The 19,375-nt window shown below is 46.2% G+C and overlaps 1 protein-coding gene across 8 annotated transcripts in view; it reads right to left on the minus strand.

The window, feature by feature from the left end:
* IHO1 (interactor of HORMAD1 1) overlaps positions 1-19,375 on the minus strand; it is a 45,803-nt gene that overhangs the window by 24,652 nt on the left and 1,776 nt on the right. For 3 of the 8 annotated variants that reach the window (XM_068251508.1, XM_068251507.1, XM_068251506.1), the window contains exons 2-5: positions 17,066-17,146; positions 11,848-11,989; positions 8,192-8,317; positions 6,702-6,765 (exon numbers count right to left, since the gene is read on the minus strand). In XM_068251508.1, coding sequence (XP_068107609.1) covers positions 6,702-6,757 — 56 coding nt within the window. In that variant the 5' untranslated portion in view covers positions 6,758-6,765; positions 8,192-8,317; positions 11,848-11,989; positions 17,066-17,146. Of the gene's footprint in view, positions 1-6,701; positions 6,766-8,191; positions 8,353-11,847; positions 11,990-17,065; positions 17,147-19,375 lie in introns of all 8 variants that reach the window. The other 5 variants (XM_068251505.1, XM_068251510.1, XM_068251509.1 and 2 more) reach the window with 3 other exon arrangements.

Here is a 19,375-nt window from a genome sequence, read left to right on the forward strand (position 1 = left end):
CACCAGAGCGAACGTAAAATGCGGGCCCTGCAGCATTGGATGCAATTGCATCTTAATGTAAAGTACAGGAAAACTGTAAAATCGCTTTAACCTCCCTAGCGTTCTGGACGAGCTGTGCTAGAGGGCACCGCTCAGGCCCCGCTGGGCCGATTTGAATAATTGTTTTTTTAAAACACGCAGCAAGCACTTTGCTTGCTGTGTGTCCTACCCGATCACCGCCGCTCGCCGCCAATCCGCCGCTACCCGACGCGAAAGAGGGCCCCCCCCCCCGCCGACCCCGTGCGCAGCCCGGCCAATCGCCGACAGGCTGCACTTTGGGGTGGATCGGGAGTCCCTGTGACGTCACGACGTCCATGACGTCACTCCGTTCGTCGCCATGGCGACGGGGGAAGCCCTCAAGTAAATCCCGTTCAGAACAGGATTTCCTTATGGGCGTTATCGCCGGCAGCGATCAGAAGGGTGGGAGGGAAGGAGCTGAACGGGGAGAATCATGTAGCTAGCGCTAGGCTAGCTACATGATATTAAAAAAAAAAAAAAAAAAAAAAAAAAAATCGGGCGAAAAAAACCCTCAGAACGCCTAGCAGGTTAAAAATTTGCTGCACAGAGCGATTTTCAAAGCATTTTTTTTTGCCAAAAGCTGTTCCCTTCCAGATCAAAGTGTACAAGAACTACAAAACCGCTAAACCCAAATGCTTCAAAATCACCAGGCATAAACAGAAAATCGCCAGGCACACGGCACTTTTTTAAGCGCTTGTAATTTAAAAAGCTCTTGCTAATGTAATGCTATGTGTGTGATCTCACCTTGAGGGATGTGATTTTTTTAAATACTGTATCAACAATAGCATTACATTAGTAAGAGCTTTACAAATCAAAAGCGCTTAGAAAAGAGGCGCCAATGGATCCCAGGCCTTACAGGTTTTCAACAGGCCAACTGAAACTCAACTGCGGTGGCTGGAGAATGGCTGGGTTCACACATACAATGTGTACAGTTCTGTTCCAGTCCTGTCCTGTCAGTTTGTATATGTTTTAATGGACAGGAACGGAACTGATAGACAACTGATACGAAACTGATGGAAAACTAACAGGACAGGACTGGAACGGAAGTGTACACATTGTATGTGTGAACCCAGCCTTAATGATTTTTTCCACGAAGAAACTGGGATCTTCCCAGGCTGTGAAGTCGGTACAAAAAAATCATCCGACTCCAACTCTGACTCCAACTCCTCATTTTATGAAACCTCCGACTCCAGGTACCCAAAATTGCTCCAACTCCTTGACTCTGACACCACAGCCCTGGTTTCTTCTATTTTCCGTTACTGCGATTTTGCTGCGGTCTGATGGGTGATTGGAATTATTGCAATGCGTTTGTGATTTTCAGTAGGAGGGAAAAACATCCGGGAAAATATTTTGAATCACTGAAAAATCGCATAGCCGCCCAACTACTATACAAATTTCCTGCATTCCTATACTGTGTATAGGAGGCCAATCACACAAAAAATGCAGCAGACATGACAATTGCGATTGGGGAAAATTGTGTTGGAAATGCAGCGCACTAAAGGAGACATCCCCCAATGGTTTCCAGTAGCAAAGTGAATATCTGGTGCTTTGCGATCCTAATGCGATGGGACCGCAAAACGCACTCAGTGGAAAATACCCCTTTGCATTCAGCTCAAATTCAGTTTCTTATTCACTTTCTTAATTTCCCTGCCATCCTCACACTGAGATTTAGAGAGAAATATGTTCAATTATTCCTTTGATCAATGAACTGCACAGAATCAATCAGAAGTACATCAACCACTTATGATAGATTAACAGATGATTGGCAGACGCAATCAAAGTGATTGAATTGGCCAGAATTCGACTAGAATAATCAAATGCATGTATAGTGTGCTTGATTCCTATAAAAATCTATGGGCAGCACGGTGTCGGAATGGTTAGCAGTGGCGTAGCAATAGGGGTTGCAGAGGTAGCCACCGTATCGGGACCCTTGGGCCAGAGGGGCCCTCCCTCAACAGCAGTATTAGCTCTTTATTGGTCCTGTGCTTGTAATAATCACTTCCCCATGCCCTTCTTGCACCTCTGACACTGTGGTTGTCCTTGGCAGGTTTTGGTGCGCCGTATTAGTTATTATGTATAAAGTGCTGGGGGGGGGCATGTATAACTCGCACCAGGGCCCCTAGCTCCTAAGCTACGACACTAATGGTTAGCACTCTCACCTTGCAGCGCTGGGCCCCCGCTTTGAGGCCACTATCTGCATGGAGTTTGTATGTTCTCTGCGTGGGTTTCCTCCACGCACTCCTGATTCCTCCCACATTCCAAAAGCATACAGATCAGCTTTCCCCTAATTTGCCCCGAGACTACGATACATACACTACAGGATATAGACATATGAGAATAGTAGGGATTAGATTGTGAGCTCCTCTGAGGGACAGTTATGTGACAAGAGAATATACTCTGTACAGCGCTGCAGGAAGATTCTGGTGCTATATAAATACTAGACAATAAGAATATTACAAACAAGTTCAGCAGAGTTTGCATTCATCTTACGTGTAGGGCTGTTGCCTGAAATCAGGCAAGTCTCATTCAGCCGCTGAGATGTGTGGGAGAGCCAGACAAGAGCTCTCAGTTGCTGAAGTACATGCGGCCCGTAGCGGCCAATATCAGGTCAAAGAAAAATGAAAGTCATTAGCTTGGCCACTCTCAGTCTGACACTTTAGAGGGCTTGGCTTTTGAAAGCTAACTAATGGATTTCCTACAACTAATAATTACAGTTTTCTTGCAATACTTGTTTCCTGCTTACACCATCAAATGCCTTCCACCTTAAAAGTGAGATTATGGCAAGCTGTGCATGCATATTTTCATAAAAAATTCAGAAAGCATGATGTGCAGAATCGGTAATTAAAAAATAAACGATTGAAAAACCTGCCTCCTGCGGGAAATCTGTGTATTTTCTGAATTCAGGCAAGTCCCTGGTTAACAAACGAGATAGGGACTGTAGGTTCGTTCTCAACATGAATCCGTTCTTAGGTCGGAACACTGTGCTATCTCTGTCCGCTGTGCCTCCAGTGTCACCCTCTGTGTCATCTACGTGTCTCCTTCGTCTCCCTTGAGCTTCTTTGTGCCACCTTCTGTCCCCCTTGTGCCACCTTCTGTCCCCCTTGTGCCTCCTTTTGTCTCCCTTGTGCCACCTTCTGTCTCCCTTGTGCCTGCTTGTGTCTCCTTTTGTCTCCCTTGTGCCAGCTTCTGTCTCCTTTTGTCTCTCTTGTGCCACCTTCTGTCTCCCTTGTGCCTGCTTGTGTCTCCTTTTGTCTCTCTTGTGCCACCTTCTGTCTCCCTTGTGCCTGCTTGTGTCTCCTTTTGTCTCTCTTGTGCCACCTTCTGTCCCCCTTGTGCCTGCTTGTGTCTCCTTTTGTCTCCCTTGTGCCACCTTCTGTCTCCCTTGTGCCTGCTTGTGTCTCCTTTTGTCTCCCTTGTGCCAGCTTCTGTCTCCTTTTGTCTCTCTTGTGCCACCTTCTGTCTCCCTTGTGCCTGCTTGTGTCTCCTTTTGTCTCTCTTGTGCCACCTTCTGTCTCCCTTGTGCCTGCTTGTGTCTCCTTTTGTCTCCCTTGTGCCACATTCTGTCTCCTTTGTGCCTGCTTGTGTCTCCTTTTGTCTCCCTTGTGCCTCCTTGTGTTTCCTTTTGTCTCTCTTGTGCCACCTTGTGTCTCCCTTGTGCCTGCTTGTGTCTCCTTTTGTCTCCCTTGTGCCACATTCTGTCTCCCTTGTGCCTGCTTGTGTCTCCTTTTGTCTCCCTTGTGCCTCCTTGTGTTTCCTTTTGTCTCTCTTGTGCCACCTTCTGTCTCCCTTGTGCCTGCTTTTGTCTCCTTTTGTCTCCCTTGTGCTACATTCTGTCTCCCTTGTGCCTGCTTGTGTCTCCTTTTGTCTCCCTTGTGCCTCCTTGTGTTTCCTTTTGTCTCTCTTGTGCCACCTTGTGTCTCCCTCGTGCCCCGCTATGCCTCCCTGCTGTGCCTCTTGTGCTGCTCAAGCCGCAACATCTCACCTGATCCATGGCGGTCCGCTTCAATCAGCAACATCCTCTCTCCATTCACGGTTCCCCCTAGTGGCTTCTCTTGTGTCGCATAATGATGCAATCAGGAGGAGCCGTGGCGGATCGGCAGGTCATTCATAAGTTGGGGACTACTTTTACTATACCTAAAGCCCGATCTACACGATACGATTCTTTATACGATTCGATTACGATTCTATTTACGATCCGATTAAATCCGACCTGTCCGATCAGGATTCGATTCAATTCGATTTGCCATTGCAAAACAATGGCAAATCAAATTGAATCGAATCCTGATCGGACATGTCGGATTTAATCGGATCGTAAATAGAATCGTAATCGAATCGTATAAAGAATCATATCGTGTAGATTGGGCTTATTACTGTAAAACTTTTAATAATCCTGGCTGAGCAGACCTCATATTTTGTTTGACTCACATTTGTGCAATTCCTCTGCCCTTTTTACACACGCAGTATTATGAGGCAATCTTCTGCTGTTACTGTCTGTGTTAGTGGCTGCACTTGGGGGCTACAGGATACTATGGCTGCATGTGGGGTCTTAAAGGACAACTGAAGTGAGAGGGATATGAGAGATGCCATATTTGTTTCCTTTTAAGCAATACCAGTTACCTGGCTATCCTGCTGATCCTCTGCATCTAATACTTTTAGCCATAGCCCCTGAACAAGCATGCATCAGATCAGGTGTTTCTGACAAAAAATCTGACAAGATTAGCCGCATGCTTGTTTCAGGTTTGTGATTCAGAGACTACTAATGCCAGAGTGATCAGCAGGACTGCCAGGCAACTGGTATTGTTTAAAAGAAAGTAAATGTGGCAGCCTCCATATTTTTCTCACTACAGTCATACTTTAAACAGAGCCTCCGTGGAAGCGCATACCTGCGCGAAACGGCCGTAAGGCCCCCAGTGCCCAGCACCCACCGCTACCCTCAACACTTCAGCAACTGGTATGTTCATTCATTTACACTGTCACGTGTTTTTACCTCTTTGCTACAATATGGAATAAATAGTGAATGCAGTGCCGGTCTCCTCCTCCCTGTATACTTTAAAGGGACCCTGAGCAAACAGAATTTACACTTACATGGGGCTTCCTCCAGCCCACCATAGGCCGGGAGATGCCCCAGCGAACTCCTGGTCCATTCCTCGGTCCCGGTTACATGGTGACTTTGGCTTGAAGTCGTCAGGCCTGTTTCCAGCAGCGGACGATAAGGTCATCCCACCGGCCGGCTAAGCATCATTACGTCCGCTGGCGCGAGAGTCTCGCATATGCGCGGTTCTCTAAGATTGAACCGCACATGAGCAGGACTATCACGGCGGCCGGCGTGTTGACGTGTAGCCAGCCAGCGTAATACCACAATTGTCCACAGCGGGAAGCAGACCAGAGCACTTCAGGCCGAAGTCGTTGTGTAACTGGAGCCGGGACCGTAGAGATGCGAAGTTCGGATCTTTTCAATGATCCGGATGATTCGAATCGGATCATTGAAAAGATCCGGATCTTTGATCCGAATATCGGATCATTTTGCTGCAGAAGCATTCGGGGGTGAAATGACTAGCAGGACAGGAGAAGGGGAGGGGGGTGGACACATAGAGAAGGGGAGAAGATGCACAGAGGGCAGGGAGTGGACAGAGAAGGGGGGAGGGACGAGCAGAGAGCATAAATGTTTGTTTCCACACAATACCCACATGCTGCAATCATATGCTTTACATATATTTCACCTATATGTTAATCTGTACTCTTTGAATGCAAACGTCGCACAGTGAAAGAAAGCATTCCCCAAAGATAAGTGCTGCTGTTTAGTGCCGAGTGCAGGAGGATCATATTGCATAGCAATCACAGTGCCTGCAAAGTTACTGAGCTGTGCTGAGCCAAAAGCTTCCAATTTGTTCACTGTGCACAACTACGGAACAGACAGCCTATAATGAGCAGCACATTTCAGCCAGTATGTGTGCTCTACACATATCTGGCAGTGGCACCCATGTCCCCTCTCTCTCATCTACCTGTCCCTGGCAGCAAGGCTGCCTCCCCTTCAACAGAGCGATCCATCTCTGCTCTGCTTCCAGGACCCAGCTGCCCGCTGAGAGGGGGGGCGTGTCGCTCCTAGCCCCGCCCCTTTTGCGATCCGAATCACTCATTTTGATGATTCGGATGATTCGACTCACAAAAGAGATTCGGATCAAAGATCCGAATCGTTCATGATCCGGACAACACTACAGGACCGGGGAAGGAGCCAAGAGGGCGTCGGGGGACCTCGCGGCCTACGGTGGGCTGGGGGTAGCCCCAGGTAAGTGTAAATTCTGTTGTTTTTTTTTTACATATTCAGGTCCCTTTAGGACTCACAAGGCCAAAAAAGAAATTGAGTTTTACTTACCTGGGGCTTCCTACAGCCCCTATAAGTCATTTGGATCCCTTGGCGACTCTCGGGGGTCCCGCTGGCAGCCTGAAAGAAACCCCCCATGTTCTTTTTTACCATTGTGAGTCCTTTAAGAAACAAGTGCAGGGCAAGTCTTCCTTTAGAAACCTTCTGGCTTATGGGTTAAAACCAAGTTACAATCCTTTTATTTTATGATTTTCCATGAATTAATCTCTATGCAGTAGCTGCTAGGAGATAAATTACATTATGAAAACAGAAAGCCCCTCACCCAGCTCCCGGAGGAATGCTTAACATTTCTTTGATGTTCCAAACGTTGAAACTCATTTTTAATCCTATGGAAAAAAAACAAAAAGCAAACAAAGCGAAATTGTAAATATAGCCTTATTTTTCATACACCCTGTAGTAATATATGACAAAGGGAATTGGAGGATAATCTCTTCCGTGACCTGCATTTTTATCATTTATTTACAAACCTCTAGCAAATGATGCAGCGCGGGTGTATAAACAATGATGTTACCACAAAAGGAGAGTGTTTTCTGGCAAATAAACAGACTGAGGATCATTTTTAATCTGTTTCTTAATGAATAGACTAATTGAACCCAGGCGTGTACTGTACTGTGCTTCGTCCAATAGGAAAATAGGTCAGCGCTCACAAAGTGATAACCTCTGCATTGATGTGAACACATGTGGGGTTGATTCACTATAACAAATAGCTTGCCTTATCAGAGTTAAAATGCCTTATCAGAGTTAGCGTGCCTTATCAGAGTAGCCTAGCAAGCGCTAGGAACTTATGTCTGCTAATTGGCAATGATAAGAGCTCCCCTCGTTCTGCCCTGAGCCCCTGCGGGTCCAATCACTTTAAGGACATTATCCCCACATTTTGATTGGCCCAATAGGTTGCCGGTCACTTGACAGGAAACTTGACAGGCAGCCTATTAGGCCAATCAAAGTGCAGGGATAATGTCCTTAAAGTGATTGGACCCGCAGGGGCTCAGGGCAGGACGAGGGTAGCTCTCGTCATTGCCAATTAGCAGGCATAAGTTCGTAATGCTCGCTATGCTACTCTGATAAGGCATGCTAACTCTGATAAGGCACGCTATTTGTTATAGTGAATCAGCCGCTAGGTGAAAGGTCATGTGAACAATTGCCAAAAGCTGGGGATCAGAATTTTGCTGAAAGGATGAACAAGGACTGAACCACTAATTGTCCACCCATACATGAACTACACGCACACTTTAATTCACTGTTGTCCGAAAAAGAGGTTTGGCAAATGTTTCAGGTGACAGTTTAAAAATGAGCACTGTACAGACACACTACTTGGTTCCCACCAGTGCAGGATGTTCTGCTCTGAGGTATAGAGAGAGAGAGAGAATAAGGAATGTGCAGGAGGCACCCCACTGAGGGGTATACCAGGGAGCATGGTAAGCGAGCTATGCTCCAAAACGCATTGCGTTGCTCCTCATATTTTCTATAAAGAGCAATTTTACTATGATCTCTTTTTCAGATATATAATTAAGAATGACTGATTTTAGAACACTATAATACAGTATTGAAGGTTTTAGACTTTTATTTCTGGATACATACAGATTTTGTGACCCTAGGCCTGGAGGGAGAGACCGTGCACCTTGCGTATTGGTGCTACTCCGACAAGGAACTTCATCACCTGTGTGAGGCAGGGCTGCATTCTGAGCCAAAGCATTCTACTACTTTGTTTATCTAGCATGATTAATGACGAGGACAAGTAGGATGATGACTTACCAGTGATCTGCTGACCTGCACTGTCCTATCAGCTGGATGAGTAAGTGGCTTTCTTTATGTTCTGTAGTTCAACTGCAAGAGGAGTCAGGATACGGGATATGCGGCTGTTTTCTGTTGCTGTGAAATCTAAATGACAGAATTGGCTGGAGAGGATACAAAATCTTTTGGCAGGTTAGGCCTTTCACATATACAGTATAATGCATCAGACCTGTGCATTCAGTTGTATGCCTAGTGCTCAGAATTAGGGCTAGTTCGCATTGCAAGCACCTTTCTAAGCACCAGTAGTTTGAAAAGCACCTGCTACTGTAATGCTATGTGTGATTTAAAAAAAAAATTGCATCTCTCCAGTGAGAACACATACATAGCATTACATTAGCAACAGCTTCTCAAATCACTGGTGCTTAGCCTGTGGTGTGATTTACCTCACAGGAGCTTATAGGCACAGATCTAGTACCTTAGATTTTGCCCTCCATGAACCTACAAACCCCCACTAAACGTCACTGTAGTTGTGCTGGCTGGCCCAGCTGTTTCTTCTCCCTTACATCCCTTGCCCGTCATAGGTAGCTACAGGTGCTTCTTAGTATTAGGTAGCTAGAGGAACATAAGCATTAGATCTTGCCAGTGGAATGCTGAGAGCAGGGTAACTCCTCATTTACACTCTCACAGGACTCTGCATAGGGAAGGAGGGAGGGAAGAGCTTGGGGAGAGGAGTGAGCCGCCTTGCCATCATCAGGCACCTGTAGGCACGTGCCTACAGTGCCTTATGGTAAATCCGGCCATGGTACCAGCCCTTAAAGTATACCAGAGCTCAAAAATATTGGCGAAATGGGGTGAGCAGGCATATTCTACTACCTGTCCTTATGCCCGCCGCTCCCCCTGCTCTCCTTTCTGGCCCCTGTAGCTGGTATCCTTTAAAGAGGAACTGTATTGAAAATAACCTGATTAATTAAAATTGCTTATTTTTTTAGGCTGTAGACACACTATGGGCTCGATTCTCAAAAGCGTGATAACTGCTATCACAGCAGCTACCACGTGCTCTGCCGCTCGCAGAGCTTTTCACGCGAACAGCGTTAGTTCACGTGATAAGTGAAGGTTTCTGCGCGCACGTGAGAGCTTTTCTGACCATCAGAGCTTTCTGAGCGTTTTTTTTTTTTAAATCGCTCCCATTGACTAGCATTAAAATCACAGTAAAATCATGGTAAAATTGCGATCACTGCAATTTTACCACAATTTTAATGTAGGTCAATAGGAGCTTTTTTTAAAAAATGCTCAGAGAGGGCTGGTGCACCCCAGAGCGGTTCTGAAGCGTTTTTTAAAACACTTGCAGGGGGAAAACCGCTTGGCTAATGAAAGTGAATGGGCTGGTGCACACCAGAGCGGTTCATTTTTTCCACAAACGCAAACTCCGGGGCTGCAGAATTTTTGCGAATTTCTGAGGCATTTCTGCCTCAATGTTAAAGTATAGGAAAGTGGAAAACCGCTCTGAAAAAACGCTAGATCAGAGAGGTTTTCCAGGCGTTTTTGTTACAGAAGCTGTTCAGTAACAGCTTTACTGTAACAATATATGAACTCTGCTACTCCAAAAAACGCTAGGCATGTTTGATATTGTTACAGTAAAGCTGTTACTGAACATCTTCTGTAACAAAAACGCCTGCAAAACCGCTCTGAACTGCTGTTTTTCAGAGCGGTTTGCAGTTTTCCTATACTTTACATTGGAGGCAGAAGCGCCGCCGCAATCCAAAATCTGCAGCAGCCCGGGAGTATGCGTTTCTGTAAAACGCCTCCCGCTCTGGTGTGCACCACCCCATTGAAATACATTACCCTAGCGTTTCCACATCCGCAATCGGATCTGAAAACGCTGCCGAACCGCTCTGGTGTGCACTAGGCCTTAGTGTGTCTACAGCCTTACAATATCACTTTATGAATTATTTAGTGTTTGCCCATTGTAAACTCTTTCCTCACCGATTTATACTCTTATGCCTGATACACACCATGCAATTTCCCGTGGGACTGACGGGTGGAATCGTTAATTTCCGACAGGTCCAATCAGGTGATTCTGGACAGCGTTTTCTAAGATACAATTGCTTATCTTATCAGTTTATGTTCACCTCGGATTCACTTTAATGGATCAGATACTAATGGTGTCCAAGTGTTAATAGAAATGATCAATTTTTATTGAATTGCCAGGAAATGGAAGGTTTCTATTCTTCTTGTGTATCCTACTCAATGGGAATTTTAACCTAGGATCAAAAATGAGCGCATCAATTCACATGGACTATGATGGTATTGTCTAGAGCAGGCATGGGCAAACTTGGCCCTCTCGCTGTTAAGGAACTAGAAGTCCCACAATGCATTGCAGGAGTCTTATAGCCACAGTCATGACTCATAAAAGCAAATGCATTGTGGGACTTGTAGTTCCTTAACAGCTGGAGGGCCAAGTTTGTCCATGCTTGGTCTAGAGTTAATCATCGGGGAAGCCATAAATGGCCAGTTTCAATCTAAAAAATGGAACAAAAAAAGAAAAAGTGCTGTGTGGGCACTTGTAGGAGTACAAGATTGACAGTAAAATTCCACCTTGTTACAAAAATTGCTATGAGCTGTAAGGGCTGGGAGCCACTAGAGCGATTGTGGAACCCCAAACAATCGCTGGCGAGTTTAAAAATACTTTAGTAATAAAAGTGAATGGTGTTGAACCCACTAGAGTGATTGTGATTAGAGCTTATTAGAGCAATTGCTGGACATGCAGCATTTTGTGAGCATTTGCGCTCTAATGTATTGTATTGGAACACGGAAATTGCTTCTAAAATCGCTTACAAAGCTAACGATTGTGATAGCATTTGTGACTTGAAGCGGGTCCCAGCCCTGTCAGTGGTGCAAAAGCGATTTTATAACTCAGGGTTATTTTCATTTCAGTTTGTGCTGTGCATGACTTAAAGGGAACCTGAAGTTAGAGGGATCTGGAGGCCACCATATTTATTTCCTTTCAAGCCCCTTGCACACTCTTGCATTACGTCGTCACATTGCGGTACTCTCCTCCGCATCGCAGTGGCCATTAGTCTCTATGAGATTGGCCACAGTGCCAGCAGTGCGACACAATGCAACAAAAGTGCTTTGGATGACGCAGAGGCAATTCTGTAGTGCATTGCCGAGCGATATAGCTTGGCACATGATTGCATTAGGGTCAACGGCACCGCAAACCATCAATTTGTGGTTACCACATGCCTTGATAAAGGGAGACCCTGTGTGGCCCCCGAAACGATTGTTGGTGTATGGCACAAGAAATAGTATGTGCGTTGGAGATTGGTGTGCTGACGATCTTTGCTACTTGGATTGAATTGATGTGACATTGCCCAGGTCACTTCGTCAAACACCCATATATGAACAGATGGTGTGCCGACTTCCCTTGTGAACTATACATGTGTGCAATTAGCCTGAAACAATATCAGTTGCTTGCCTGATAACCCTAGAGTAGCATTACTTGCACTAATTAGAAAACCAGGGATGTGGATTTGGAGTCGAGGAGTCGGAGTCAGAGCAATTTTGGGTACCTGGAGTCGGAGTTTCATAAAACTGAGGAGTTAGAATCGGATGGTTTATGTACCAACTCCACAGCCCTGGTAAGTATTAGACTAAGTAGTCGGAGCAATTTTGGGTACCTGCTGGAGTCAGTGGTTTCATAAACTGAAGAATCGGAGTTGGAGTCGGATGATTTTTGTAGGCTCCACAGCCCTGCAGAAAACCGACACATCCAATGCTCACTGTGCTAGCAGGTAGACTGCTCTATGCATGTTGCCATCTCTGCAGATAAAAAGCAAGGTAACAAATCTGAAAAACTGCTAAATTATTTCAAATGAATAGCTCTAAACCATACATGTCAAACTCTAGCCCATGGTCCAGATTTGGCCCACACAGCCATCAAATCTAGCCCACTAGTTGTGCATTATCTTCAGCCCACTCTAGACCACCAGGGAAGCTATATTGAAGGTGAAGCCCTAGATTACCAGGTAAACTATATGGGAGTGTGAGGGGGTAAACAATAGACACCAGGGAACTGTATAGGGGAGGGGTCACTAGACACCAGGGAACTATTTAGGAGTGGGAGAGGGAACACTGGGGTGGGGAGGGGACCACTAGACACTAGGGAACTGTACAAGGGAATGAGTGGGGCCATTAGACACCATAGAACTGTATAGGGGAAGGAGTGTGGACATTAGACACCAGGGAACTGTATGGGGGAAGCAGGAAGGCTACAAGACACCAGGGAACTATATAGCAGAGGGAGTTGGGCACTAGACATTAAGGATGGCCCGCAAATGGTCCCAGTGTTCAATTTCGGCCCACTTCGTATTTGAGTTTGACAACCCTGCTCTAAACTAAAGGGAGTTGTTTTTTAATTTTTTAAATCAACAAAAGTGGAATATCACGTAGCACAACAATAAACTAAAAATAACGTACTCTGCTGTTTTTTTTTAAGCCTTTGACCATAACTTATTTACAGAAATATGCACATTAAAATGTATTATTATTCTTTTTGTTCAACAATCATCACCACATCAAATGATCCAGGCTGACAAAAATAAATAACTAAATGTATAAGGTTCAAAGAAATGAAAACTGCCTACAACACATACTAAAGAGGCGAGATGTCTGTGAGGAGTCTTGTAATTGACGTGGCCAAGTTAACAAACTCATCTCTGCTGAACTTCCTCCTCATGGTACAGTCAAGCCGGGTTCACGTTATAGCACAATCGCATCATATGTGTAAACAACCTGGTAAGCACATCCACTCAGGACATGAGCAGGTGCGCTGCCAATGTTCACACTGGCTGCTGCGTTCCGACTTTTCTCAGTACTTCCGGTGCTTTTCTTGCCAGCCCTTGTTCAACGCTTGCCCAGAGACCATGGGGCTTTTTATTTTGTAAAACAAAAACCATGTGAATCCTACCTAGCAGCAGGAAGGATTATCATTGGTCCCCATGAACCAATGAGAATTTTCTCAGTTGCAGGAGAATTCCCATTGGTTCTTTTGATATATTTCCCATTGCCATATTTTTTTTTAATAACATGATGAATCCATATTTGCAGATAGCCATCAGGTTACGTTTCCACTACATGCTTGCGTTTTGCATGTGAGAATTCACATGCGGATGTACACACAGATAGGCCCAGTGCATACCAAAAACCTCTAGCAGATCTGCAAAATGCTAGAGGTTTTTAAAGCAGATTTCAGAGCAATTCTAGGCATGTTTAGAGAGGTTTTCTAAACATGCCTAGCGGTTTTGGGTGCGTTTTTGTGTAGCAGATTTCATATATTGTTACAGTAAAGCTGTTACTGAACAGCTTCTGTAACAAAAACGCCTGGAAAACCACTCTGATCTAGCGTTTCTCAGAGCGGTTTTCCACTTTCCTATACTTTAACATTGAGGCAGAAACGCCTCAGAAATCTAAAAAATGCTGCAGCCCCCGAGTTTGCGTTTGTGGAAAAAACGAACCGCTCTGGTGTGCACCATCCCATTGAAATACATTACCCAAGCAGTTTTCAAACCGCTAGCGTTTTAAAAAATGCTCCTGAACCGCTCTGTTGTGCACCAGCCGAAAGAAAGAAAGATGTGCAAATTTGGGAAGCAGGTAGCATATTGGCCAATTTCCTCCTCCATTGCTTTCTGTGTAAAACGTATGCAAATCAACACAATTCGCATACAAAGCCCTATGCAATTTGGATGTGAATGGGTGCATGATGCGTAAAAATGCAGCAGACTGTCCGATTTCGCACATGGCATATCAGTAAGGACACCCCCCCACCCAGAAAACAAAATGTTCCTGGTGCTCAGTTCCCTTTAATAACATGTCTATGCAGAATTGGTTGATTACTCTTCTGCCTGATGACCAACTCCGCTCTGGCTTTCGCAGCAACCACTCCACAGAATCAGTCCTAGCCAAAATAACCTATAATTTTCTAATAGCTAAATTCCTAAATCATTACTTCACAGTTATCCTTTTTGATCTGTTCCCCTAATCCGACACTGTTGGCCGCACTGTGCTCCTCCACACAATCTTATCTTTAGATGTAAAGGGGCTTGCTCTGCTGGATTTATTCCGGTCGCCCCCGAAGTCTTTCTCTGTCTCTGTAGTGAAAGTAATGTGCCCAGTGTACATTACCTGGGGCTTCTTCCAACCCCTGCAGTCCTTCTGGCCCCATGCCATTGTTCTGCTCTGTTCCGTTCAGCAACTGTCCCGTGTTTGCATGGCCCTGTGCGCCTACTTGATCACACTCCCTCCGTTGAAAGCGTTCTGCCCTTGCACAGTTCGTTAAAATTGCAACTGCGCATGCGGAAAACGGGAGCGTGATCGGCGAGGCGTACAGCCAGGGCTGGACATGCACAGTAGCCCAGGGTTGGCTCTTTTGGCCAGCTTTCGCAAGGGCACAGGTGCTGAATGGAACAGTGCGCAACAATGGCAAGGGACCTGAACGACTACAGGGGGCTGAAAAAAGCCCCAAGTACCGCAAGTTAAATTGCCACCATAATTTCACTTTAGGTCGGGGCGGAACTAGACTTAATAGGGGTCCCCCCCCCTGCAAAAATGGCATGGGGCCCCCTTGGTTCCCGAACCCCATGAGAGAAATGATCGGGAGCTGGCAAAAGGCAGCAGGGAGTCTTCTGCTGTGTGAAGCAGTGTCTATAAGCAGGAAACAATTACAGACGCTCCCACTACCTGCTACTATGCATGACAGGAGGAGGTGAAGGGGACTTTTTTGATTGAATGAGAGGTTCTTTTGTTAATTGGCTGCACTTGCAGTTAGGGAGAGGGAGGAGGGGCCCCAAAGCCTATAGGGGCCCCCCTACAATGGCAGGGGTGATTGTTACGCCAATGCCTTAGGTACCCTTTAACAACTAGTGCCGTGAATTTTGCGGCAGCCCCAGGAGCGCTCCACGCCGATCGGCGTGAACGGCTTCCTCTACAGCAGCGCTGTACTGGGGAAAGCCGTGTGACACCCCCTGGGACACAGGAGAGCAATCACCTCTCATAGGCTGAAGCCTATGACAGCCGATCGCAGTGAGTGGCTGGCTGGGTGGAGGGAGGGAGTTACAAAAAAAAAAAAAAAGAGCAAATGTATTAAAAAATAAATACAATACCTTCTCTTGTTCTCTTTTATGTTAAGTTGTCTTTTATGTTAGATTTATCATTTGACATAAGCAATATATGGATAATAAGTAAGATATACCATATAAAGTGTGGACTTTGCTTAGGGCTCTTTCACATCAGAGCTTGCGTTGGAGAACGCTCAAAGCATACGTTTTGTTGTATGCTTTTTACTGCGTTTTGATATGCGTTGCACTGCAGTGAGTGTGCGTTTTTAATCCGTTTTCAATGCATTACTGCACATAGAAAAACGCAGGTAATTTTTTTTTCTTTTAGTTGTCAACTTTCTACATTGTTCCTCTGTTGCATTCTGGGACTGATTGCCTGCGTTAACGGATTAAAAACGCGCATAGTGTGCGTTTTACATTGACTAACATTGTAACGCATAAAGCTAGCGTTGGCCAAAAAACTGCTCCTGGGTGCAGTGTAACGCAACGCACAAAAAAGGCTGCGTTATATGTGAAAGCTAAAATGAAAGTCTATGGACTTTCATTTCACCTTGGGTAACGCAAACTTTATCCTTTGCGTTGAAACGCAGAAAATCTGCCCTAATGTGAAAGAGCCCTTCTCCATCTCAGACACCCCCACCTATGGTTAACCATTAACAACACCCTGGTCAGTCTCACACACCAAAACGTTACTCAAAGTGATTGGTTGGCCTCCTGCCACAGCTCCAATAACACTTTTCTACTAGAAGTACAGTCCCACTCAGCCGACCCAAGGGAGTTCCCTGGCTGATGGAGGGACAAATCTTCTAGCAGTGGACTGGCCTAGTCTTCCACTTATAGTATTCCTTTATAAATACTGGTTATAAGTCCAATCTAACTTTATCACACCCATGTCAAGTATAATATATGAGACTGTATAAATGTTAATTTGTATCTCAACTGATGGTATATGTATGATGTTCATTATTTCTCTGTTAAATACAATAAAAATTATTGTTGAAAAAAAAAATACAATAAATATTTATACAAAAAAAAAAAAAACACTGGAGGAGCGATCAGACCCCACCAACACAGAGCTCTGTTGTTGGGGAGAAAAGGGGGAAATCACTTGTGTACTGAGTTGTGCGGTCCTGCAGCGAGCCCTTAAGGGCCCGTTTCCACTGTAGCGTTACGAAATCGCCGGCGAATCACCGCAGGCAAATCGCATGCGGGTGCGATTCCGCATGCGTTTTTTGCCGCGATTTCGCATGCGATTTCGCATAGGTAAGGCTGTATGCGATTTTAACCATGTCACTGCCTGTGTGAATTAACATGGGTACCTATGCGAAATCGCATGCGAAATCGCGGCAAAAAACGCATGGGGAAAACGCATGCGATTTCCCTATTAAATACATTGTGTGCGATTCGCCTGCATTCCACACGCAGGCGAATTCTGAGGCCCCTACCCTGCAGATTTTTTCTGCACAGAAAAACGTGCGGGGAAACGCACAAGTGGAAACAGTCCCATCCACTTCTACTGACTGTGCGGATCCGCATGCGTTGCCCGCATGCGGATTCGCGATAGTGGAAACGGGCCCTAAAAGCTGAAGTGGCCTATTTGCAGAAAAATGGCCTGGTCTTTAGGGGGGTTTAACACTACGGCCCTCAAGTGGTTAAACTATAGCTCCTTTCCACATTCTCCATTGCGCTGCCTCAGGACTCTGTCTAAGGTACCCTACTTGTCTCCATTGGTCTCAAGAGATTAATAAATTCTATGCCACATGCAGATAATAAACAACTCTACCTATCAGCTCCAGAACTGAATTTCCTCCTGCCACAAGCCTGAAGGTTTTTCTGCTTAGCCTCTTGCATGACCTCTTGCCTCCTAAAACGTATCATGATTAAAACAGAGCTCATTATTTTGACACCATCTCTCTGCATGATGTAATAATATGCATAACCTCTCAGTACAAAGGTCATGGAAAAGAATCGTCCCCTCCAAAATATTTACAGTTTGTTGCCTTTACAGCCCGTAATGAAGACACAGTGGGCGTGCCCCAGACTACCAAAGTGTCAGACCTAGCCAGACAGTACACAACGTCAGTCACATAATGTACCATTGTCTGGTAGCACAGGGAGGGATTATTAATTATTATCAATAGCCAGGGCCACCATCAGAAACTTTGGGGCCCCTCACACATCATCAGGCCTGGGCCCCCCTCCCTGGGTCCACCCACTGGTTGCTGTGCCAACCCAGTAGACACCCCACCCTGTGTCCTGTGCCTCTTTTATCCCCCTCTGTCTCACCTCAGTTTGTAAATCTTTTGTGTCCCTCTGTGTTCCAGTCTCATCTCTTTTCTCCCTGTGCCTCTTTTATCCGCCTCTGTTCCCCCTGTCCCTCTTTTATCCCCGTGTTACCTCTTGTCCCCTTCTGTCTCAGCTCGTCCCCCTGCCCTAGCCATGTATAGGTGCCCCCAGTATAGGTAGCAGGTATAGGTTCCCCCAGTATAAGTAGCCAGCTATAGGTGGTGCCCCAGTATAGGCCAGCAAGATACAGGTGCCCCCAGTATAGGTATTCAACTATAGGTGGTGCCCCGGTATAGGCAGCCTGGTACAGGTGGTGCCCTCAATATAGATAGCCAAGTATAGGTGGTGCCCCAGTATAGGTAGCCAGGTATAGGTGGTGGCCCAGTATAGGTAGCCTGTAGCCAGATATAGGTGGTGCCCCAGTATAGGTAGCCAGGTATAGGTGGTGCCCCAGTATAGGTAGCCAGGTATAGGTAGTGGCCCAGTATAGGTAGCCTGTAGCCAGATATAGGTGGTGCCCCAGTATAGGTAGCCAGGTATAGGTGGTGCCCCAGCATAGGTAGCCAGGTATAGGTGGTGGCCCAGTATAGGTAGCCTGTAGCCAGATATAGGTGGTGCCCCAGTATAGGTAGCCAGGTATAGGTGGTGCCCCAGTATAGGTAGCCAGGTATAGGTGGTGGCCCAGTATAGGTAGCCTGTAGCCAGATATAGGTGGTGCCCCAGTATAGGTAGCCAGGTATAGGTGGTGCCTCAGTATAGGTAGCCAGGTATAGGTGGTGGCCCAGTATAGGTAGCCAGGTATAGGTGGTGCCCCAGTATAGGTAGCCAGGTATAGGTGGTGCCCTCAATATAGATAGCCAAGTATAGGTGGTGCCCCAGTATAGGTAGCCAGGTATAGGTGGTGCCCCAGTATAGGTAGCCTGTAGCCAGATATAGGTGGTGCCCCAGTATAGGTAGCCAGGTATAGGTGGTGCCCCAGTATAGGTAGCCAGGTATAGGTGGTGCCCCAGTATAGGTAGCCTGTAGCCAGATATAGGTGGTGCCCCAGTATAGGTAGCCAGGTATAGGTGGTGCCCCAGTATAGGTAGCCAGGTATAGGTGGTGGCCCAGTATAGGTAGCCTGTAGCCAGATATAGGTGGTGCCCCAGTATAGATAGCCAAGTATAGGTGGTGCCCCAGTATAGGTAGCCAGATATAGGTGGTGGCCCAGTATAGGTAGCCTGTAGCCAGATATAGGTGGTGCCCCAGTATAGGTAGCCAAGTATAGGTGGTGCCCCAGTATAGGTAGCCAGATATAGGTGGTGGCCCAGTATAGGTAGCCTGTAGCCAGGTATAGGTGGTGCCCCAGTATAGGTAGCCAGGTATAGGTGGTGGCCCAGTATAGGTAGCCTGTAGCCAGGTATAGGTGGTGCCCCAGTATAGGTAGCCAGGTATAGGTGGTGCCCCAGTATAGGTAGCCAGGTATAGGTGGTGGCCCAGTATAGGTAGCCTGTAGCCAGATATAGGTGGTGCCCCAGTATAGATAGCCAAGTATAGGTGGTGCCCCAGTATAGGTAGCCAGGTATAGGTGGTGCCCCAGTATAGGTAGCCTGTAGCCAGATATAGGTGGTGCCCCAGTATAGGTAGCCAGGTATAGGTGGTGCCCCAGTATAGGTAGCCAGGTATAGGTGGTGCCCCAGTATAGGTAGCCTGTAGCCAGATATAGGTGGTGCCCCAGTATAGGTAGCCAGGTATAGGTGGTGCCCCAGTATAGGTAGCCAGGTATAGGTGGTGGCCCAGTATAGGTAGCCTGTAGCCAGATATAGGT

Source organism: Hyperolius riggenbachi, chromosome 9 (assembly GCF_040937935.1).
Source record: "Hyperolius riggenbachi isolate aHypRig1 chromosome 9, aHypRig1.pri, whole genome shotgun sequence".
Lineage (NCBI taxonomy): Eukaryota > Metazoa > Chordata > Amphibia > Anura > Hyperoliidae > Hyperolius > Hyperolius riggenbachi.